General features: G+C 52.6%; 7 protein-coding genes across 7 annotated transcripts; 2 read left to right on the forward strand and 5 right to left on the reverse strand.

Moving 5' to 3' along the window:
* Positions 1-646: 646 nt before the first annotated feature.
* Positions 647-1,810, reverse strand: BDW70DRAFT_151898 (FAD-dependent oxidoreductase; the record flags this gene model as incomplete). Its single annotated transcript, XM_073739359.1, has 3 exons — positions 647-1,112; positions 1,170-1,558; positions 1,613-1,810. The coding sequence occupies 3 exons, from the start codon at positions 1,808-1,810 to the stop codon at positions 647-649; spliced, it is 1,053 nt and encodes a 350-aa protein (XP_073593981.1).
* Positions 1,811-2,667: 857 nt separating this feature from the next.
* On the forward strand, positions 2,668-4,120 carry BDW70DRAFT_86851 (uncharacterized protein). Its single transcript, XM_073745062.1, has 3 exons — positions 2,668-3,075; positions 3,132-3,431; positions 3,487-4,120. Exons 1-3 carry the CDS (start codon positions 2,843-2,845, stop codon positions 3,926-3,928), a joined length of 975 nt encoding a protein of 324 aa, XP_073593982.1. The 5' UTR covers positions 2,668-2,842; the 3' UTR covers positions 3,929-4,120.
* A 408-nt stretch (positions 4,121-4,528) lies between these two features.
* Positions 4,529-6,090, reverse strand: BDW70DRAFT_86862 (GATA transcription factor LreB). The gene is made up of 2 exons (XM_073745063.1): positions 4,744-6,090; positions 4,529-4,635 (listed from the first exon to the last, which is right to left on the reverse strand). Exons 1-2 carry the CDS (start codon positions 5,996-5,998, stop codon positions 4,589-4,591), a joined length of 1,302 nt encoding a protein of 433 aa, XP_073593983.1. The 5' UTR covers positions 5,999-6,090; the 3' UTR covers positions 4,529-4,588.
* Positions 6,091-7,344: 1,254 nt separating this feature from the next.
* BDW70DRAFT_169678 (P-loop containing nucleoside triphosphate hydrolase protein) lies at positions 7,345-11,560 on the reverse strand (the record flags this gene model as incomplete). Its single annotated transcript, XM_073742747.1, has 3 exons — positions 7,345-8,514; positions 8,581-10,568; positions 10,626-11,560. 3 exons carry the CDS (start codon positions 11,558-11,560, stop codon positions 7,640-7,642), a joined length of 3,798 nt encoding a protein of 1,265 aa, XP_073593984.1. The 3' UTR covers positions 7,345-7,639.
* A 290-nt stretch (positions 11,561-11,850) lies between these two features.
* Positions 11,851-13,705, forward strand: BDW70DRAFT_86891 (cytochrome P450). Its single transcript, XM_073745064.1, has 2 exons — positions 11,851-13,460; positions 13,515-13,705. The coding sequence occupies exons 1-2, from the start codon at positions 12,082-12,084 to the stop codon at positions 13,687-13,689; spliced, it is 1,554 nt and encodes a 517-aa protein (XP_073593985.1). The 5' UTR covers positions 11,851-12,081; the 3' UTR covers positions 13,690-13,705.
* Positions 13,706-13,778: 73 nt separating this feature from the next.
* On the reverse strand, positions 13,779-15,797 carry BDW70DRAFT_169680 (choline/carnitine O-acyltransferase; the record flags this gene model as incomplete). The annotated part of the gene is made up of 3 exons (XM_073742748.1): positions 13,779-13,881; positions 13,945-14,894; positions 14,955-15,797. The coding sequence occupies 3 exons, from the start codon at positions 15,795-15,797 to the stop codon at positions 13,779-13,781; spliced, it is 1,896 nt and encodes a 631-aa protein (XP_073593986.1).
* Positions 15,798-16,420: 623 nt separating this feature from the next.
* On the reverse strand, positions 16,421-22,435 carry BDW70DRAFT_169682 (uncharacterized protein; the record flags this gene model as incomplete). Its single annotated transcript, XM_073742749.1, has 6 exons — positions 21,696-22,435; positions 21,092-21,626; positions 20,846-21,032; positions 18,465-20,779; positions 16,547-17,846; positions 16,421-16,464 (listed from the first exon to the last, which is right to left on the reverse strand). The coding sequence occupies exons 1-6, from the start codon at positions 22,370-22,372 to the stop codon at positions 16,421-16,423; spliced, it is 5,058 nt and encodes a 1,685-aa protein (XP_073593987.1). The 5' UTR covers positions 22,373-22,435.
* Between the last annotated feature and the right edge of the window lie 627 nt (positions 22,436-23,062).

Here is a 23,062-nt window from a genome sequence, read left to right on the forward strand (position 1 = left end):
GGATAAGACTTTCAGTTCACCCTCCCAGGTGTTCCAGTATGTTAATGTATGCAGCAAAGACCAAAAGCCCTGTCGTTTGCTGGTACAATAGACCTACATCGAAGCCGGCAACAAATTGCCGAAGCCCATTCCTCCAGCGCAGGTCCAGGTTCTCATCTAACTATAAGGCCGGAGTCTTCGAGTATCCACGACCCAGGCTCACTGTATTTGAGCTCTTCGCCCACAAACCTGGAGCCAATAAGAAAGCCTAAAAGCCCGGAATGTCAAACCATTGTCAATCCACTTTTAGCTCTCAACCAAGACCGAGGTACCGTCTCTACAGTGGTAGCGTCCTGGTCGGAGGATGCGTTGTTTGGCATCCGGGACCGCTATGCGCGGTGTTGAGGGTCTGAGCCAATAAGACGGGGTCTAGAGCCAAGGATGTCGGCCAGGCCCGCTTTAAGAGGTTGGCCCATGCAGACGCATTCTTAGAGGAAGAGTTTGGTTTTGAAGTCGGGGTTCTGCACATGTCTATATGGGTTGAGGAAGGTTCAGTGTTGCTGGCCGACGAATGTGGCAAAAATAAGTCGAGAGGGTTTCTCAATCGATCACAAAACTTCGGAGTGGTTTTCTGGGTGAGGGCTATTCATGGACAAGTTCCTCATGCCTACCACCATTTCTCGAAGAAGACTCGATCCTTTCGCCCGTTTAAAAGTTCAGTGACGACGCCGACAACCTCGTCCGTCATCTGAGGTGGACCGCAGACATAGCATACTGTGTTATCAGGAGAATATTTACTGTCTGTTCCGGTGACAGTTCTAGCGAGATCATCTCGGTTAATGCGGCGAGGATGAATGGTTAGATCTTCTGGAGATTGACGCAGGAGTGGAGATGACTGGTCTTGTAGGTTACTAAGGAAAAGATCAAGGGCAATACGCAAACGCTGGAACTGAGACTGAGAGCGGACGATCTCCCGCAGACGCCGGAGGAACAATATCTGGTCGAGGGCTGTTTCTGGTGTTGTCGATTCTGGGAGCTTGGAAGAGTAGAGAATGTGGATGTTCAGAGAGGGATGGTAGACACCAGTGCTTTCATCGTTGTTGTTCAGATGGGAGAGCATGGAGATGAGAGGACTACAGGGTATTAGCAAGGATACTCGACAGACCTTTCGCATGCAGAAGTAGACTTACTTGATCCCTAGCCCGCCAGCAATGAAGACAACATTTTGAAGTTCTTCGAGCTTGACACCAGCAGGTGGCCATATAAAGCTGCCGCCAACTCGGATGCTTAGATCCTTACCCAAGATCTCTTCCTTGGGCCGCCAGAGCCATGCACTGGCGGGATTAGATGGAGCATTCTGAACGGCCAGCTCTACATATGGCTCACGGCCTAGCGGATCAATGGGAGGAGGCACCTCTTCGTCTGCCGGGACAAGCTCAGGCGAGGGCTCCAGTGACGGGAGCACCTGAGCATCTGCAGGTGTGGACGTGATACTAAACCCCCCGGCATTTGGGACGGAAGGTATATGAACATCGAGCCATTGCCCTGGGAAGAACGTGAATGGTTCTGGTAACGTAGCCTGCAGCATTATTAGTATAAGCTATATAACGATCAGGAGCTGTTGAGTCCATACATCATCCTCAGAATTTTCGAGTTGATCTTGCGAATTCGGGTCTTGTACACTGGGAGGTAGAGCAAGCTGCAAGAGCCGGACTGTAGGATTGGCCTGTTCAATGTGCGATAGCCGGACAAGATACAATCTGTTCTGTCGAGGCTCCGCAGCTGTGCGTACAGTATGAGGCACTGAAAGCTTCCTTGATGGAGAACTCATGGTAGTCCGCGGAAGTAGAGAAGTGATGGGGAAAGTATCGAGGCGACGGATAAGACAGACGCGGCGTTGCAAGTATGAAATCTGCATGCAGAGCAATTACCAGCTGGGAATACTTTGAAATATTCTAAACCAACATTAGATGATGAGAGAAATATGGAGTCGAGGTAACTTGAACTTGAGTGACGTTTAGTTGTTGATTACATAATAGCACATGACTTGCCGTTACTTTTCCGCATGAAGCTATTCGTACACAACACACATCCTCGAGTTCCACGTCGAATTCTATCAAAGCATCGCTGTAACTGCAATGCTATCACATCTCGTTCAGTCAATCAATTTGCTATGGATGGGTGTTAGTGTGTGATAATAATCGCTATCCCTGGCAGATGCTAAGGTACTGATATTGCTTACTCTTTTGCTGTCTCCACCCAGAATGAACTGCAGTCGAGACCAGACGTGAGCATCCGAGACCAAATGAGGCCGATTAAGTCACTGGTCGGGCTCGCCAGACGCTGTCAAGGACTCCACCGGCACTGAGCCTGCAGATCGCCTTGTCCATCACACGGGCTACTTTAGTGTGTGATGGGCCAGCACTGACATTAGTCCTCTGCCGCCCCATTGGTGCACAACTCTGAGCTTGCGTCGGTGTTGGCGCTTGCACGACAGCCCGCATTGGCCAGATGTATGCTGGGAAACATTTCACCGCACGCCTGTCAGCGTTCTTGCCTGCCATTGAAGCGCCGAAGCTTCCCCTCTCCTGATGTTGGGAATCGGTGGAGGACTCGGTCTCGAGGAGTCTGACTGCATAATTATGGGCGCTTCCCCGGGTTGGTTTTCGACCTTTTCTCTTGGTACTTGTTTCAGCGTCTCGTGTTTCCCAAGAGTCTAAACCCGACCGATAGGCTTCCGATGCGACTGCATTGAATATACAGCCAGCAGGTCTGGCCTCAGTCAATCTCGATTCCTTCCAGAAGCAATCATACATAGTCTAACTTCTCGGCGACCTGGCTGGAAGCCAGAACCTCGAGCACCATGTATATTCCAAGGAAATACCGCAACCACAATCTGATTTACATTTTGATGGCCGTGGAGCTCGCGTTCATCATCCCCATCCTCACATTCACCGGCATCGCCGCACACGATCGGTATCGAACCAAGTTATGGCAAGACGGCTATGAGAATGGCTTCAACAGCTCTCCTGACACGGCTGTCTACGCTGCTGCTAACTATCGCCCCTACAACACTCCAAAAGTTTGGTCCTCGTTGTATGTCCTCTCCAGTAGCTCGTTTATTGATGAAGAAATAAGCTGATAGCCGGCAGCACTACGGATTGGAACCTTGTAATCTCTATCTTAAGCACCTTTATCCTAATCACCAAGGTCCCGCTCCACATCCTTGGCCTCTTATACCCCATCGTCCTGGGCATTGTCCAGACCGGTCTGATCATCGTCTATTGCGTCTCCGCCGCATGGCAAGCCGGCAGCGATACCTCGGACCCAGACCACCGCCAGTCCGGGGCCCCATGGTACATCACCAAGAACTGCAATGTCGCCCATGACTCAGGAAACATCACATACTGCCAGCAAGCCAAGGCCCTTTTCGCATTCACCATCCTCATCATGTAAGTCCCGACCTCAAGCTCCGTTTTTCTTTGTCCAAGCTAACAGATCCAACAGTGTCTTGTACACTGTCGAACTAGGCATCGCCATCCAAAACTGCTTCATAACCAAAGAAGAGCGGGCCGAGCGTGACGGAGAGCGCGAAGAAAAAGAAACAATGAAAGCATACGAGGACTTGATCCTAAAATCCCCCACAATGATTCCTATGACCCCCAGTGCGATCCCGATGACACCAGGCCCAGGAGGTACAGCGACGGCGACAGCTCAATTCCCACGTTCGCCAATGCCTGTGGTGACGCCGCGCAGTCTGGCGTTCAACCGACTCGATTCGAACGACGCGTCTACACCCACATCTACGGACCTCCCTCTTCGAGAACATTTTACTGCGCCAACGCCCCAGGCTGTTTCTGTCAGCCAGGAAGTCGAAGCCGGGCCGACAATTCAGCAGCCCCAGCCGCAAATATATTTTCCACCGCCCCCTAAGAAGGCAAAGAAATAAGCAGTCGCTTGCACGAGTGGTCTCGTTCTACAAAGTCTCGCATCATAATATGCTCCCGAGCATCCGAGGACCGGAAACCAACCTGAGCAGCGAGGATGTCAATGCTTAGGGACTAAAACTGCTAAGCATCTGTGACATCGACAATGAGGGAGAGATTTCTTTTTAGACATATTCGTCGGATTCGCTTATACCGTCTGCTTGCAAGTCGTCAGATACCAGGAGTTACAATACTTTCACTACGTTTTTCATAATATCGCCGTTGCACATGATTCCATAATGATATACCAAGCAAGGCAATTGACAAGCACAACCGATAATTCGTGAATAGTCGAAAAAGCACTTTGATAATACAGGATAAGCCGTAACTAGGAGAGTCTTGACATCATGCGTATATATAGCTCGAGAACTGGAAATATTTGCCCGGCTAACAAGTCATATCAATTTAATATAAGAACCCGAGATATGGAAGTGGCCGATATCATACCGTGTCGTGCCGTGTCGTCTTGTATCGTGCGCATTCGTAGTCCTACTAAAAGATAGGTATGCGAGGTATCGTTATAGTTTTATGATCAAGAAAGGAACATATTGAACCCATGATGACCGCAGAGACAAAAGTCGAATCCAGAAGACAAACCCGGAGAGAGATTCCGTTGGAGGGCGTCATAATCCCGAATCTTGCCGTTTCTTCTCCATTTTCGCCCAGCGTACTGTTAAATGCCAAACGTCAACGTCAGTGTAGTTCTTATAGAGAAACAAAAGTAAAAAAATATGAACACAGCCGTAGACAGCAGTAAAATCAGGAGTAGACCACTTACACCCGCAAGCATTACAAAGCGTCTTTGGTCCCTCCGGCCCCTTCCTCCACTCAGGCGAGTCGGATGTGCCACAGTCCGCGCATTTATATTCAGCCTTCAGCCTTTTCCTGGACTCATTTTCTGGGGGCACACGTTGCTCCCGTGATGGTTTGGCGTCAGTGGTCGTCGAGTAATAGAGCCGGCCGTCTCTAGTACCCGTGCTTATGCCCTGGGCTCTTTCACCCTTGGTGAAATACAGACCCGTAAGAAGCTCGACGTCGTTGAGATGGGATACAGATGTTTCTTCGCCGCCCTGTTTCTGTCCGCGGGCAGCCCTTGCCTGGCCCTGGCCAAAATCAACGTCCATATCATTAATATTATCCAGCGTATCTGAGGACTCATTATCATCCGCGGCACCGCTGGAGAGCAACGACGGATCCAGATTCGAAGCAAACGCCTTGTGCGTCTGCGGAATAGGCCGATGAGCATGCGAGGACGGGACTTGCGATAACCTTGTCTGCTGCGCGGCGGCTCGAAGGTCACGCTCTTCTTCACATTTCAGCTGCGCAATGCATTCTTTTAATCTGACGTTCTCGAGTTCATGTTCGAGGAACGAGTCGAGAAGGTGCATGCTTTCGTTATGGTACGGCCGGCAGACAAGGAAGACACCTTGACAGAATTTTTGCATGTGCTGCTGGTGCTGGTGCTGGTGCTGTTGTTGTTGTTGTTGTTGTTGTTGTTGTTGTTGTTGTTGTTGTTGCTGTTGCTGCTGCTGCTGCGACTGGTTGAAGTTTGCAGCGCCAGTGGCGTCATTGTTGAGCTGCTCAAAATGCGGGTGTCCATGCGCTTCGAGTAGACAGGTCGAATTATCAGCCTGGTACATCCGGAAATGACAATGGAACGGCCTGGCCATGGAGACAGACTCGCGCAGCTCGCGCGCGAAGATGGGCTTGTCCTCGTCGTGGATGAAGCGCGTGATGTAATCGTGCTCGAGGTGGGGCTTGTCGAAGCCTGTGATTGCTTTACATGAGGGAGAGACAAAATGGACTACACCGTCTGGGCTGAGAAGGAGCAGTAAATCGCGGACTTCGCTGAGAATGCGCTGGGGCCATGGTAATTCGCCCGGTGCGGATGGATTGATGGACGAGTGGGATTGGAGGAGAGAGTGCTGGGGTTGCGGCAGCCCGATTGAGTTTCCGTACGAGGCGGATGTTAACTCCGGATCGAGTCTATACTGCTGGGAGGGCTGAGCTAGTTGGAGGTGGGTGGGATCCATCGTGCAGGGCGGAGAGCGGAGAGCGGAGGGCACAAGCCTCAAGGTGAAGAGCGTGACTAGGACTGGGAGAAGGCATCATGGCAAGCCACAAGTCGCACGCGGACTCGTCTGGACCCCCAGCGGAAACTAGCCTAATTAAGCAGGTGGGCCTAGCTTGGCGGGTGGTGGGCCCGGCGGGACTGGCTGAGGAACAAGTTTATTACTCTACTACATAGAGTAGGCTACAGACTATGACTTGTATGAACTGAAAATTTGCCCAGTGGTCTCAATATCAAAGTAAGAAATCTTAAAAAGCGGGTGAACGGCGGGGTAACTGTGACTCGCTTTAAGATAACCAAATGCCTTGTCATCTAATTAGTGACGCGTATTAAATAGATCAGATTTTTACTGTCCCTATCTGCAGAGTACTGTCCACCGAACCACACTCAAGAGAACCGTCTTGGCAATATCAGCGGGAAACGAAGGCTCTGTTGAGCTTGACTCTAGACTGACATTTTCAGAAGACGGTGACATCACAGTCTTTTCTATTTTAGACTATCTTATAGGCAGAAGATCGATCTATCTATCCGCTATGCCGGATCGACACTAGCATCTATTCTATTTGATCACGGCGTCCACCATGGACTCCACCTTTAATTCTAGTATAATATAGCCTCCTACTTCTTCCCAGTCGTCGTCGACTTCGTCGCAGCAAGTTCTTGCAAGAACTTCCAACCTCGTTATTGAACGCTCCCCTCCGCGAGAGCAGATGAAGATACCGGACACCGCAGGAGGCTGTCCAATGAGCAATACCCCATTCCAGGCTAACTAGTCCACCGGCAATGACATACGTAGCGTGGAGATTGAAAAGATGCGGATGATTGGCAGCCAGAGTTCCTGGCTCAGCGAGCGGGTATACTTTGGTTCAACTCAAAGGGAAAGAAATAATACTCGCCCCAGTGAGGTCCAAATCACACATATTAATCACTACCTTTCCGGCACTTTGCCCTCCCTGCAACGTAAGGGTCCCTTCTCCACCCCCCAGTCCTATACAGTAAGTGCGGGCTCGAACATGCCGGATACTACTGGCTATGAGTGCCATGACGGAGCGAAGGCACCTCCGACCAAGGTCGGGCGTTCATTGACCATTGTTGGCACGCCAATTGCACTGGACGGGACGTTCTCTTTAAAATGTACAGTCTAGAGGTCTATTCTCAGAATATCCCATTTCCCGATTTCGGATCTCCAGATAACAGTTGGAGCATCCCAGAGAGAGAATCGAAGCTGACATCCGCTCCTAGCTTATAAAATAGGCGTTTGAAACCAGCAACAAATTCCCGTTCGGACTCAATTAGATTGTGCGTTCTTGGACATTGCGGCGCCCCTTTGATATGTTCGCATCCAGAGATTAAGAGTTTTATCGCCACCACTAACCTGGAGTTGGCTGACTTTATAGTCTCGATTCTCTAAGCAGGATACGCTGGTATCAACATAGATCCAAGGAATAGACCAGCATCGGCCTTCGCTGTGTTTGCTGCCTACTTACGAACAGCTGTTCACAAGTCCGCTGCCCCATGCCTTTCATACCAGGTAAAACATCCAGTAGTCTCGCTTAAAAGATTTATTGAATTGGCACCGGAAGTAAATGTCGTATCTATTGTTTTATTTGTCAAGGCCCTGAGCAAGGACCATTTGATAATACCGTCCCCCTATCGCCATCAGTTCCGCGTGAGTCCCTTCTTCCTCGACTCGTCCCGCATGCAGGACTAGTATCCGATCACACCGTCTTACCGTTGTGAGCCGATGTGCCACGGAAATTGTAGTTCTTCCGGGACCTTGAGAAACACGTTCAATAGCCTCTTGGACAAGCCTCTCGTTTTCAGTGTCTAGCGCGCTCGTAGCCTCGTCGAACAGGAGGAGCTCGGGGTCTCGGATCAGTGCTCGCGCAATTGCGATGCGCTGTCGTTGGCCGCCCGATAAGGCTAGCCCACGGGTGCCAGGATCGGTCTGCTGACCTTCTGGTAGGGATTGGATGAAGTCTTGGATGTTTGCAGCTTCGTATGCATTGGTCAGTTTTTCTTCAATTTGACCGTCCAGCTCCTCGTTGTGAGAAATGTTGATGCCGATCAGGACGTTATCGCGGATGGAGCCTTGGTAGAGGGTTGGGTTCTGGGTGACTAGGCCGATGCGGGCACGGTGGCTGTGGACGTCAATATCCTGTAGGGGGATGCCGTTGATGAGGATCTCCCCAGAGCCAGCCTCGTAGAATCTCTCCAGTAGCGATATCACCGTGGTCTTACCGCACCCAGAAGCGCCGACAACGCCAATGTGTTCGCCCTTTTTCACCTTAAAGGATAGCCCCTGCAACACGGGGACCGTGGGCCTGGCCGGATAGCTGAAGTGCACGTTCTTGAACTCGATAGCAGTGTCCGAGTCTGATCGGACTGTCTCTTGCCTTGGGGTGGAGGCGTTGATTGACGGCCGGGAGTCAAGGAGATGGATAATGTTGTTTGCAGCTGTGTGTGCCTTTGCGGTATCTAGATAGGCCCTATTAGAAAGGGAGGAGAGAATAGATGCACAAGCATATACAAACATATACTTACTCACTGTATAGCCGAGCAGGAATCCAGCTGCCTGACCACCGAAGATCACGGCAACAAACACCATGAAAAACGTTTCGACGTTGTATTCCCCTTGTGATAGAAGCTTGACCCCATACCAGAAGATTAGCCCTAGCGTGGCAAGATAAAGACTCTCGCATAACCCCAATAAAATGGCCGAAACAAGGGTGATTCGGATGAACTTAGGCGAGGTGTGCGACAACCGTTCATCATACATCTGAATGACCTTTTCCTCCAGCGTGAGACTGGCTACAGTGCGAATGGCACTGATCGCCTCCGTAGCAAACCGGGCACTTTCTAAGTAGAGCCTGGTCGTCCGTTCCTGGCTGGTGATCTCCAGCCTGACCCGAACATAGCCGGCAAGAAATAATGGTGGAAGACATCCAAAGATAGCAACGAGCGCAAGCCTCCACCCAACAGCCAAGGCTAGTATGCATGAGGCGAGCACATTGACGACTACAAGAAGAATGAAGCCCAGACAGAGGGAGACCAAATCTTCTATCCGCTGGGGATCGGTGGAAAGTCGGCCTGTCAATACCCCAGCTGACTGATCTTCTTCTTCGAAGAAGCTGACGTCCTGATTGAGCATTGCTGCAAAGTATCGACTGCGGTATGTCCCGCTCAAGAAAGACGCTGCGACGGTGAAGAAAAAACCCAGGCCGGCGTAACAGATCAGGACAGATACCGCAAGGACAATGTAGATAATGCCCCAGAAGTTGCCCTCGTGAAGCATTTCACTTGCCATTGCAGGGAGGGGAAATTGGAATATCAGGATGGCCCTGCTGAAGACGACCGCTTGAACAGGGAAGACACTGCCTGCACCGATAGAGACAATCAGTCCGCAGAAGAAGAGGGGCCACAGCTGTATCCGGCCGCGCAAGAGAATGGAAAGGCACTTTAGAAGGGGAACTCGTTTCTCACGAGCGGTAGCCTTCGATGACTGGCTACTCATGGCGCTGTTATATTCTTCAAGAGCTTCCATTTTTACAGGGACGCTGTCAGCTTCAGACGTCCCAGTTTGGTCTCCGGCTGTGGGTATGATACCATCCTCAGTCTGAGCAGCGACGAGATCGAAGTATGTCCCCTTCTTTGCTAGGAGTTCTCGGTGCGATCCCTGCTCCGCTAATCGTCCTTTGTGGAGAACGACGATGTTGTCGGCTCGCTGCACAGTCGACAACTTATGGGCAACAATGATCGTTGTCCGCGTCTTGGACACATTATTGAGCGCCGCCTGCACGGTCTCTTCTGCCTTTGGGTCCAGTGCAGAGGTGGCTTCATCCAGAAGCAGGATGGGAGGATTCCGGATAATGCTGCGGGCGATTGCGATACGCTGTTTTTGTCCGCCACTTAACAGGCCATCTCCAGCCCCAACTGGAGTGTCGTACTGTTCGGGCAGATCCTGGATGAAGTGATGAGCAAATGCTGCCTCGCATGCTTCCTGCACGAGAACTCGCCTCTCATGCTCTGGTAGACGATCCATGTCGGTTCCGAAGAAGCCGTGGCAGACGTTGGCGAAGATGCTGTCGCTGAAGAGCACTGACTCCTGCTGGACAGACCCGATTTGGCCGCGGAGCCAGCGAATGTTCAACTCGTGAATTGGGTGTCCATCTAAGTGAACTGAGCCGGAGAGAGGATCGAACAGTCGGGAGACCAGAGCTAGGATGGTGCTTTTGCCGCTGCCTGAACTGCCAACAATGGCGGTAGTCTTCCCAGCTTCAAAGTCAACGGTCACATCATCCAGAACCCTCACATTAGGCCGCGAGGGGTATGCAAAGGAGACGTTCCGGAAGGATATATGTCCGGTCACACCGGTGAGCGTCCTCCCGTCGCTGGAGAGGCTGTCTATGTTCGGCATCCGATCGATCACCTGGAAAAGCTCCTGGGCGGCAGCCGACGTCTTTGAAACCTCGCCAACGAAGGGACCGATAAGCGTGAGGGATTGGCTGCCGATCAGAACAGAGGTGAGGACTCTTATGTCAGTTAGCACCATGATTTGTCTAGACGGTCTTCAGGACAGGCTCTCCTACGTGATCAGGTAGCCGCCGCTTTCAATCTCGCCTTTCACAAGGAGTCGAATTCCGTAGAACCAAGCAAGAGCGTAGGCGCAAAACATGATGGCGAATTGAGCCCCGTATTGTATACCGCGGATCGGGCCCCTCTTGACTCCTAGTTGCGTGGCCCTCTCCAAGTACGAGTCGTACTTAGCTTGCAGCTTTGCTGCGGCGTTGTACGCCTTGACGATATGAGTACTGGCCAACGCCTCCTCCGCGATCCCGCCAGCCGTACTGTAGATGGCCAGGATCTTTGTAGTAATCCTCGTCTCTAGGATTACAGTGACAACGATAACAAGCATTGCCAGTGGGAGAGTCGCGGCGACGACCAGAGTCAATTTCCATTGTCGAGCGAAAGCGACGACAAAAGCAGCGCAGAGCTGGGCCACGCCCTCGACGGCGATCCCAAGCTTCTCGCCGAGACCGATCTCGACAAGGTCTGCATTGCTGGATAGCACGGTTGCCACCGTACCTGGCAGGCAATTGTCGAAGTAGGAAAGATCCTGGCGGAGGATTGAACGGATGAAGTCGTGTCTGAGGGCCTTGATGCACCGGGTAGCAGTCAGTCGTAGGCACGCAGTGTTGAATGAGGAGAGAATCAAGATGCCGATGAAGAGGTATGTGAACCACAAGGCATTCTGAGAGACGAGAGACCGAAATTCATCAGGCGAGAGCTTCCCGGCTCCCCAGTCGTTGAAGTTGTCGATCAGCGTGCCGAACACAAGAGTCATCAGCGGTAAAGCTGCACCGCATGCGATAGCTGCGAAGAGTCCAGTGACCCTGATCACATGATCCTGGACGCTCGAGTACCTCCAGACTCGAAAATAAGCTTTGGTCCCTGACTGTCTGTCGGGATCGTCGTCTTTGACATCAAGCACAGTGCTAGCCTTTTTTCCTAGAGCGGACGACATGAAGGCGACAAGGCTTTTCCAGTCAGTACCTGCCGCGATGGAAGAAGAGCTCTAAGTTATCGTGGGAGTCTTTTTTTAGCCCTTTTTCCATATATACCAAGGATGACAGTGTATTCCAGGTATGGTAAGAACCATACCTTTCATTACGGAGTGTTACGAAGGGATGCACCAGCTTGTGAGCAACGAGCCGATAATTCAACAATCGAATCAATCAAAAAGTCACAAGCGGGGGCAGTGTATCGACTGAAGGATTCTCGTCAGCCTAATGCCTGCCGAAAGACGGAGCTTATGCCCGTACTATATCTGGAAGTGCCCGAGCTCCTTCGCCTGCAGAGCTGAAGCTAGACCATGAGAGAAGACTTCATAGGAGGCCGTACGGACGCTGTATTCCATTGGCTAAATTCCAGCCAGGTGGTGAACGGCTGTCTGGTGGACGGCTGTCTGGTATAACTACTATCACCTCTCAGTTGGGATTCGACCCTGAGTCCTAAGCCTAATGTCAACAGGGTTGATAAGCTACTATGGGTTTCCTCGGGCTCCTGCTGTCTGCAGCTCTTCCTGTGACAATTTACGGAATTTTTCTAGTCGTCTATCGCCTATACTTTCATCCTCTGCGTCGTTTCCCCGGCCCCAAGCTCGCCGCCGCGACATTCTGGTACGAAGTATACTACGACTGGTTCAAGGGCCCCTACCCCGGCTCTAGCTGGAACTTGGACCGGCTGCATGACCAGTATGGCCCCATTATCCGAAAGACGCCCGATGAGCTCTCCATCCGCGACCCCGACTACGTAGACGTGCTCTTCGCGGGGGGCCGGCGCGACCGGTATAGCCGGCAGGGTAAGGAGGCACAAGGCTCAGTGCAGTCGACCCTACTGGGCAGCGACCACCGGAGACGGCGGGGCGCATTAACTGGCTTCTTCTCGAAGCGCTCGTTGGATACTCTCGAGCCGTTCATCATGGACAAGGTGGAGCAGCTTTCGGCTAGTGTGGAGGAGAATTTCCTGAAGACTGGCAATATCCTAGAAGCCGGGGTAGCCTTTGGCGCGCTCACGCTGGATACCATCACGGACTACTGCTTTGATCAGAGCTTCGGCTGCTTGAGCAAACCCGATCTGGCACCCGAGTGGCGCAGGACGTTCTGGGATATGCTGGAAAGTATCCCTTTTCTGAAGAACTGGACCTTCTTTGCAGAAATGTTCTTCTGGGTGCCGCAGTGGGTGGTGAAACATACCAATCCGGCGATGGAGCAGTTTTTCATCATGCAAGCGGCCATCAGAGCGAAGGTCGCTCGTGTGACAATGGAGTGGGAGCGGGACCAGGCGCTCCAGTTACAGGGTAAAGATCCCTTTATGAAGGGGAAGAGGAAGAGGACGATCTTTTACGATATTCTCAACAGCGCTGTGCTTCTTCCAGAAGATAAAACACCCAAGCGCATGGCGGAAGAAGCCTTTGGTATGGTGGTGGCAGGAGGCTACACGACCGGTAAAGCCATGGCAAACTTGATGTACCATATCCACGCCAATCCGAAGTGGCTAGAGAAGGTTCGGGAGGAGCTGGATTCGCTCATGCCCTCTCCAGGCCAGCCGGTCAAGCTGTCTGACTTACAAGCCCTGCCCTGTCTGACTGCTTGTATCAAAGAGAATCTGCGCATCAGCAACATCATCACAGATAGTATCATGCTGGTCGAGCCAGTCGACACTCTGACCTACAAAGATTGGGTCATCCCGCCAAAAACTCCCATCGGGATGACCTTGTACCATATGCACATGGACGAGCGGATCTTTCCCGAGCCAAAGGCGTTCAGGCCGGAGCGTTGGATCAAGGCTGCAGAGGCGAAGCACGATCTCGACAAGTACTTTGCGCCCTTCTCAAAAGGGACTCGCGGCTGTCTAGGGGTTAAGTATGTCTCTTCTGTTCCCTTTTTGTCTTCTCTCCTAGACTGACCTTTTACTAGTCTGGCAAATGCGCAGATGTATCTTGGCCTAGGCGTCATTCTCAGGCGCTTCGATTTCCAACTGTTCGATGTGGTGAAGGAGCGAGACGTAGACACGGTTCGAGACTGCTTCGTAGGCCTCGAAAGTCCTGAGTCGAAAGGGGTCCGATTAAGAGTCATGAATAAGCGTGAATAGGCCTCCTTTGCAAATCCTGTACTGTTCCGTTTTATTCCGTACTATTCCTTTGAAGTTGAAGAAATTCATTTGTTATAGATGACAAAATGCTATGATGCCTGAAGTATATCCCAGACTTTTTCAGCGGCCCTCGCTAGACTGTCGCAGAACCTCGCTGTGTCCCCAGCAGGACCAAGGATGGAGTATTTGACGCTATTCAGAAAGGCAAACGTCAGTGTCTTGCAGCAGAAATAAACGGGAGGGAAGTCAACTCACCTTTCAGGCTCAACCTCAAAATGCAACCAGATCCCATCCTCTTCTCGCAGACAGCATCCATTTTCAGCCATACCCGTCGTAAAGCAATTGCTGATGAACTTCCTCGGCCGCGCCCTCTTATAGACTGGGTCATTATACAGCTCCGGTTCCTGCTCGTCGTCTTCCACAATTTCTCGCATCATGGAGAGAAATCGATCTGATCCGCCCGCTCGCGTGCAAGCCAGCACAGCGCTCGAATGGGCTCGAGCCGCCTCAACGAGTAGCTGTCTGCATTCCGACAGTGGAATGTCCTCCTTTGCAGCGGCGTCTACGAAAGCCGCGACCTGCGCCGTGACCACTTGGTTGATTTCTACCCGGCCCGTGTGGAAGTTGGACTGGAGCACTGTCTCCCAGCACGGAGAGGTCTGTCCGAAGTAGTATCGCCCTGCCAGTTGGACCACAAGCTGGAATGCACTGTTGGCTGGGATCTTGTATGCCTTCATGAACGACGAGCCGTACCCGGTCCACGTCGTGTATCGATGTTCTCGGCTGGCGATGGCGGCCGTATATATAGAGCGCGTCTCGTGTATACGAGCGTCGATTCCGGGAGAGATTGCTGAATATCGAACCGGCTGCACCGTAATTTCGCATGAAGTTGTTCCGTTAGACAGCGTCCGTCTGTCCTGGTGGCGACGGATTGCATCCGCAATCTCGGTGTTCAGCCCATGGACAGTGCCTGCATCGAGTCCAGTATGGTCGCCTAGAACGCCAGAGGCCCCGTTGGCAGCAATAATGAACTCGATCGGTTTGTCATGCCAGCGATTGGAGCCGTCTGAGAAATGGAAATGGCGGCCTCGCTCCTCCGGCGTGTCGGGAGAGCCATCGTCCAAACAGACCACAAACGCGGATTGTTCGATCGTTCGAATATACGATGCGTTCTCCTCACTAAGGTGCATAAATTCTTGCCGAGTCTGCCTTCGTTGTTAGCCGTTTTGCATGTACAAGGTAATCGGAGTGAGAAGGAGGTGTACTTTTGCCCACGAAATACGATCCGCTGCAGTTAGGACTCCAAACCAGTCGACCTCGTCTATACGCGTGTCGAGGATGGTCTGAAAGATTCTCTCAAGCCTCTCATATTGGGCATATTGTGGTGACGGATCAAACCTAATCTTGTAGACATGTCCACGCCGCAAGACTACAAAGTAATCGTTTCCGGGATACCGCCTCATAAGATCTACACCCAGCGTGGGTTCACGGACCGTATCAAACATATACTTGTACAGGCCCATGCACTGCGGCTGCTCGTTGACATATCGGGGTTGGATCTGGCCGTTCTCCAGGCGAAACTTATACTGTATAACCGTTGACGCGATGAGGGCTGCCCGTTCCGCTTGCGAGTGTCTCGCAATATTAACTGGGTGCGTGAAGAAGAAGGTCATATAGGGGGCGAGGGGACCATTGCGAACGAGGTATTGGTTCTGGAGGTATAAATCGTGATACCACGTATCTGGATTGGCTGCCTTCATGGCTTGCAAACGGTCGTATAGACGTCTCCCAATAGTGCCTGGCGTCTGAAAGTCTGACGCGAATCGAACTGTTTCCTGGAACTCTTGGTCCGTTGCAAAAGCTCGCAGATAGGAGAGATGTCGATCGATGATGGCCTTAAGTTCTGGAATGGGAAGGGGAGGGAGTGGACTGCTAGTAGTAGCCCTTCTTTTCTCCACAGTGTCTGTCTGATCGCTAGCAGAAGACGTTCCATTTGGCGCTGATGATGATTCCTTTTGCACGAGCCTGGACCTCTGTACAATCAACTTCACCAGGTGAGAAAGACTCGGCGCATCCAGAACCTCAGACGTCTGCATAGGAGCCTGCATGGTCCTCACTACCCAGTTCTTGAATTCGATAGCGAGGAGGGAGTCCAGTCCCAGATCTGTGACGGCCATCTGCTCCTGGATATCATCAGGATCCATAGCGAGGAACGAGGTGAGCTGCTGCACTGCGGCTTCCATCACAATTCTGTGGACTTTCTCCACGCTGCCCGCAGATGTAATCTGCTGGTCGATCCTGTTTGACGAAGTCTTCTTTTCGGTCTCGCCCCTCTCGTCAGTAGTGTTGAATACAGTACTGAAGATGGGATCCTCTCGTCGACAATTATCCCTGTCAAGACCGCTAAACAACTCCGCCTCGCAATCTTGACGTGCAATGCCGCTGATACAATAATTGAGGATACTATCCAAGTCTGCGGCCTTGACAGAAAGTTTGTTTTCATCCTCCTCCGAAGCGTCGAGGCGTAATGTGATGGACATGGGCATGGATGAGACGCCCAGAGGGCTCCCCATGGCGTATAGTCCTCGTCCTTCAAGACCTAGCAGGCCCGCGGGCGACGCAATAGTGATACAAAACTCCACAGACTCATTATCTGCTGCCTTTGAGATCGACGACCTGCTGCTGTGCATCCGATTGAGGCTGGAATGGATATCTTCGCCCGTTATTTGGGTCAGAGAGCTTGCTGCGGGACTCCATTCAACGTAGATAATCCCTCTCAGGGCAGGCCGACAGCTGAGGGATAGAGCAGACAGGAATGCATCCGCATTGGCGACGTCTACATCCAGCACCTGGAAACGAGAAGAGTCCCGGGCATCTGGTTCCGTTGCTGGGCTAGGCGACATCACGCTGAGGACATGTTCTGCTCCTCTCGCCTCCAAAAAGCTGCAAAGCGTGCGATTTAGGGCCACACTACCTCCTACCACAGCATATGTCCCGTCCGCAGTTAAATGCGGAAGCTCTGGCTTGGGGGCGAGCTGCTTAACCGAGACTGTCTCGTCAGCGGCTAGGACAATTTTGCCTGCGTATTGTTGGCTCTGCACGATCCTGAAGCCGGCACTGAGGTCTGTGATTGGAATTGTCGTTATGGGTGCAATCGCCGTAAGGCTTCGCTCTTGATATAGCTCCATCGCCTTTGCAAATAGCTCCCCGAGCTGTTTAGGCCGCTGGTTTGCCAAAAGTCGCATGTCGATAGACGCGAAGGTGACGTTCCTCCCGAGGCCCCTGTCCATAGAGAGCGGTATCTTGGACCTTGTGAGATCGATCATGTATCCAAAGTCTGCTACGCAAGGAATGCTCTCATCCATCAAGTCTCCTGATGAACAGTTGATCACAACATCCACGCCTCTTCCATTAGTCAGGTTCAAGACATCATCTCTGAAGGCTGCCGTCCGACTGGAGAGGATTTTGCTCGTCGGAATCCCCTTTTGCTCTGCCAGTAGCTGTTTCTTTTCAGGGGACCCGACGGTGGCATAGATTTCTGCACCGATATGCTGTGCAATGAAGATAGCAGCCTGACCAACCGCTCCAGCAGCACCATGTATAAGAATCGTCTGGTCCTTTTCAAGTCGGGCAATCCTAGTAAGCGCGTAGGTGGCAGACTGGAAGGCGATCGGAATAGATGCACCCTCGATGAAGGAGATGGCATCGTCGAGTAGGTGCACCATGTGGCATTTTACCCTGGCAATGTTCGTATAGGGCCGCGATCCCCATCCGCAGACCCGGTCTCCTGGCCTGTAGGCGCCCTCGCAGAGGGATCCCACCGCAACAACCACGCCTGCGAACTCGCCCATCATGACTTCTGTGGGCTCGGCGCGGTCCGAGGCAATCGCAATGTCTACCCTGTTGACCGCATGGGCGTACACTTTCACTGACACTTCATCGGGCTCCAGCCTATCCGGAATGCCGTCGACGGGGACGAAAATGGCGCTGTCAAGCAAGCCCGGTGTCTTGAATTGTAACTGCAGAGGGCGACCGGATGTATGGAAGCCCGCTTTCTCCTCGATACTGCTGCCATTGATGCTGGCTGCAAGCCATTGGGTGGTTGATGCGCTCTTTTCCAACCGAGGCACCAGCAGCGTCCCCTGCTGATATACATACTCCCGGTCGATTGTATCGTGGTCTCGGCTTGCGCCCACAAAGGATCGACCTATGATCTCTACCACTATCTCATGCAGCGGGTCTTGAGATAAAGATGGGCTTTGCTGGTAGTCGAGAGTGATGGCGAGCAAGCCTTCCACTTCTCGCTCAGCAACTCGCGCGAGGCCACTAAGAGATAGTGTTGGGTCGCCCGATGTTCTGTCTACGGACACGGACACTAATACGGCAGACCTAAGCCGGCAGAGTATGGAAATGAGGCTTTCAGGGGGCACTGGTGTGGCAGACGCGTCGTTGAAGATGATATGGATGGCCGCAGGGTCCTTCGTCTCCGCGCAAGTTGGGACGATAGAGCACTCGACGTCCCAGTTGGTTCGCACATGGCAGAGCAAGCCTTCCATCAAAGACTGCATAGAGGCCGTTTTCGCTAGACAGGAGATATTGATGTTTGGAATGAGTCCTGTCCGGTCGTATACCCTCCGAGTCGGCCACCATGGGACAGGAGTCCAGTTGAGGTAGTAGTAACAAGGAATCAGCGACTGCTCTCTGGATTCTATATTTTCTGGTCCACCGCCATCTTCGCCAATTGCTCGAAAGTCTTCTCGGGAGAGGGAGCCAACTTGTATGAGATCTCCCTGTGCATCATGTTGAAAGATGGACACTTCAACGGACCCATGCCTCCTGCCTGCATGAGCTAAGCGACACGCGACCAGCAGCTCATCCCCCGGCTTGTTCAGAATGTCCGCTGATATGGAAGCTTCTCCAATTGATGTTAGCATTACTGGTCCCTGGCTGCAGTGTCGGTGGTACAAGGGTAGCACCATATGCATAAAGGCATCAAAAACAGTCGGATGGATAACATGCGGGCACATGTGCTGGGCCGGCATCAGCGGCGCGATATCTGGCACTTTCAGCCTGCCAATTGCTTGCTGCTCACCCAGGTGGAGCTCGCGGATGACGGCAAAGCTATCCCCGTAGTCGATTCCATTCTGACGCAGCTGAGCATAGAGGTGTTGCGGGTTGATGATCTCCTGACACCTCTGCCTCATCTCCTCCAGCCGGGCCTGCTCCAGTGACCATCCGGTAGATCCCGTACGAGCCTCGAGCTCAAGCTCTTCTTGATACTCGGCATGGATTAATCCCCTACAGTGCTCGTTCCATGTTCCAACAGCGGTGACCGAGGTGACGCGGAATTCTTCCCATGCCACGCCCATGCGCTCTTTCAACAGCCGAGACGGCTTCAGACTAATCAGCACCTCAATACTGGCTGGTGAGTCGGGGACCACCAGGGCCTTGGAGAAGGAGACATCCCGGAACACGTATTTTGCGACTTGTCGCTTCTCTCCACGATCTTGCGACACCTGCTTCAGGGCCTCAATAGCCATGCACAGAAAGGCAGACCCAGGGTAGAGCGCAAAGCCGTCAATGATGTGCTCTTGAAGCCAGGGCAACTCGTCTACGCTCAGAACATGCCGGAAGATTGGTTCAATGGTGCTGGTCCCGTTTAGGCGGAGGCCCAACAGGTCATGGGGGGCATGATGGCGGAAACGGTAATCCTTGCTCAGCCGTGATTCTTGCCAATATGCATTCGAATGGTCCCAGGGGTACGGTGGCAGGTCAGTGACGACCGGGAGCGCCTCTCTCGGTAGTGCAAGGAGGTCGGAAGAGAGATCGACCTGGACACCATGCTCGAAGAGGCCTCCGATCATCTCGAGTGCGGCTACATGAGCGTCCTTATTGCGAACTAGGCTAGAGATATAAGCCCATCTACCCGCTGGTCGTTCGAGGGAGTTCATGATCTGGCGGATTGGGCCTTGAAGGGCTGAATGCGGTCCCATCTCCAAGAGGACGAAACTGTCCGAGCTCGATGCGAAATGCTTCTCCGTCAGCTCCTCCAGTGCCGGACCGAAACGCACCTGCGAAACAAGATTGTCTACCCAGTAGGACGCACTGAGCGCGGTGCTTGTTTCTGATCCTGTTACCGAAGAGTAGAAACGAACTGACGCTGGGGCCTTGTTTGCAGGCAGATCTTGAAGACAATGCCCGAACTGCCCGGCCACGGCCTGCATGTGGTGGGAATGATAGGCAATATCAACCTTTAAGCGCCGGTTGAAGATGGAGTCTCTGTCGAGCCGCTCTTGCATCTCCGCTACCGCTGCCTGGTCCCCAGACAGAGTCACACTCGAGGGACTGTTTACACAAGCAATGGTACACTGTCCCGATGAAGAGCCGTGCTGCAGATATGGCTTCACTTGCGTCTCGCCCAGCCCAACCGCCAACATTGCTCCTTGAGATGGGACCGCGTTCCTGCACCAGCCCGCCACGAAGCCTTTATGATAGGCAATCGTCAATGCTTCCCTGCGCCCTAGGATGCCAGCTGCATAAGCTGCGGCAACCTCGCCGCTGGAATGCCCAAGTACGGCGCTCGGACGGACATCCATCTCGGCCAGCATATCGACAAGGGCTATTTGGATCGCTGTCGTCGCTGGCTGCGAGAGCTCGCTCGAGTTGATTCTGGACGCGGACTCTTCGCGAAGGAGTTCCTCCACCAGGTGCCAGGAAGCTCCGAGCTTTGTGAGGATCTCTTGAGACTGATCAAGCGAGCGGGCAAAGACGCTATCTAATCCTACAAGTTCCTTCCCCATCCTCGCGTACTGAGCGCCCTGGCCGGTGAAGAGGAAGACAACCTGGACATTCGTCCAGGACTTGGTGGTGCGAGGCTTCTCCAGCGCCGACAGGATACCCTGCTGTGAAGACGCAACAATGCTAGCACGCCAATTGAACATCGACCGTCGGTGGCAGAGTGTCCTGACTAGCTCTTGCCTTTTCGTATACGTTGCTCCGTGCCTCGAGAGCCAGTCCCTTACATTATAGATTGCTGCCTCTAATGACACCCTTGATTTGGCGGAGACGACGAAAAGCTGAGGCCGGCCGTCTTCATTTGGCTCTTGGGGGCCATGCTCATAATAACTTGACGGTGTCACCACACCATTTGCCGGACTGTCCGAATCAGTATCCATGCAAATGCAGTCCGTGTCTGTGTGGAATCCATTTGTAGGCTGGGTCTGCAACTCGAATGATGGTGCCGATTCCAGGATAACGTGGGCATTCGTCCCTCCAAAGCCGAAGCTATTCACAGAGGCCAGACGAGCCCCGTCATGGGGCCATGGAACCGGCTTTGACGGAATCTGAAGACAGCACAATATCAGCTAGGCCCGGGGGCGCTTTTTACAAGAGGAGGACATACGATTATCTCAGTCGACTCTAGCAGACTACGCAGGTCCGGCTTAAGAGTTTCCAGTGCGGCCAGTGGCGGGATAGTAGCGTTTTCTAGGGCTATGACCGTTTTGATTACACCGGCCAAACCGCTCGTGCTCTCTGAATGTCCCAGGTTTGCCTTGATTGAGCCCAGGAAGAGCGGGCGCTTTCTTGTCCGTGCCGCACTTGCAAACACCTGTTTGATCGAAGTTATCTCTGCTGCATCGCCGGCTTGCGTTCCTGTCCCATGGGCTTCGATATAGCACACATCGTGCGGGTCAAGTCCGGCCTGGCGATACAGCGAGCTCGTCAATTGCTGCTGCGCCTCGGGACTGGGAAGCATGATGCCATTTGTCTTGCCGTCTTGATTGACGCCCGTATTTCGAATTACAGCTCGAATGGGATCGCCGTCTCTTACAGCGTCTGCTAGCCTCTTCAGCACCAATGCAGCAACACCTTCAGCCCGCCCATACCCAGCGCCACGACTGTCGAATGGGTAGCACCGGCCATTGTCATTGATCATGCTGAATCAATAGTCAGCCAGAGTCCTTCACAAGACTGAAAACTTAAGAACAAAGCCGAGAGAGACCTACTGAAGAGCGCTCATCGCGATGGTCATATCTGGACCCAGTAACAGGTTCGTCCCTGCCACAATGGCCGCATTGGTCTCGCCCAATCTCAGAGCCTGGCAGGCCAGGTGCAAAGCAACCATACTTCCCGAGCAGCCGGTGTCCATGCTCATGCACGGCCCTTTCAGGTCAAAGATATACGAGATGCGTCCGCAGGCAGTTGCATCACCGCACCCGGTTAGATGGTACTTCGGGATCTGGCTCGGATCCTTGTAGATCATGCGGTCGTAGTCGCGACTAACCAATGCAACATATACGCCTGTTTGGGTCCCCCGAACTGCTTCCAGAGGCATCCCTGCATTTTCTAGAGCCTCGTATGAAACTTCCAGGAGCAGTCTCTGCTGTGGGTCGATGGCAGCTGCCTCGGCGGCGGGAATCGCAAAGAAATTGGCATCAAAGACCGCGGGGTCTTGCTGGAGAAAAAAGCCACCCCGGGCGTTATGCGTTCCTCTTGCTTCTGGGTCTGGATGGTGGAAGGCATGCCAGTTGTATCGGTTCGAGGGGACCTCCTCCCAGCACTGTCGGCCTTCGTAAGCCAGCTGCCATAGCTTCTCTGGGGTGTCTGCGCCGCCGGGAAAGCGACAGCCCAGGCCGACGATGGCAATGGGCTCTATTCCTGGTGATGACATCTCGCATTCCATGCGCGATATCCCTGCACGATAAGATGAAGAGGATGTGGATAGCTACAGCGAGTTGGGTGTGAATGGCTGGGTCGACATATATCTCCGTTTCTCACATAAAATTTTAACCAACAATGAATAGAACAATAGGCTCGCAAGATACTCTACAACGCATGTCTCTGTCTCTGCTGACCTCTGCCACTAAGGCACTACTCATCCTTATCAAAAGAACGTCAACCCGTAAGAGACATATTCCTGCCATTGCGCCACCTAGTGCTTCAGCCCCGCGCAATTCAGCGTAAGCACATCGCTTCAAGTAGACTCAGTTAGGAAAATCGATTACACTCCATAGTCAAGCTACTGAAGTTAGCTACTGAAGGATCACCTATCGGAGCATGGCTCCGTTACTCGATTTGGTACGGATGTCTGCTCCGCGCTGCTGTTGGCCCCCAGCTTTGGTGTGCAGCCACCCGCATTAACGCTGCTACTAGTCTACCTCGCTGAAGAATGGCGGACGGCTGAGTATGAGGGGTGACGGCTGGCCTAGAATCTTACGCGAAGGGGCTTTTTTCTTTTCTTTTCTTTTTTTTTTGTTTTTTTTTTTTTGTTTTTTACGTTGAGCAGGACTTTGCTCCTGTTGGAGAAGCTGGCTGATGGATCCGGCTGAACTGTGATATTTGACCGGGTAAATTTCAGGGATGAGTGTAATTG

This window comes from Aspergillus foveolatus (genome assembly GCF_047715535.1).
Source record: "Aspergillus foveolatus strain CBS 279.81 unplaced genomic scaffold BDW70scaffold_42, whole genome shotgun sequence".
NCBI classification, from domain to species: domain Eukaryota; kingdom Fungi; phylum Ascomycota; class Eurotiomycetes; order Eurotiales; family Aspergillaceae; genus Aspergillus; species Aspergillus foveolatus.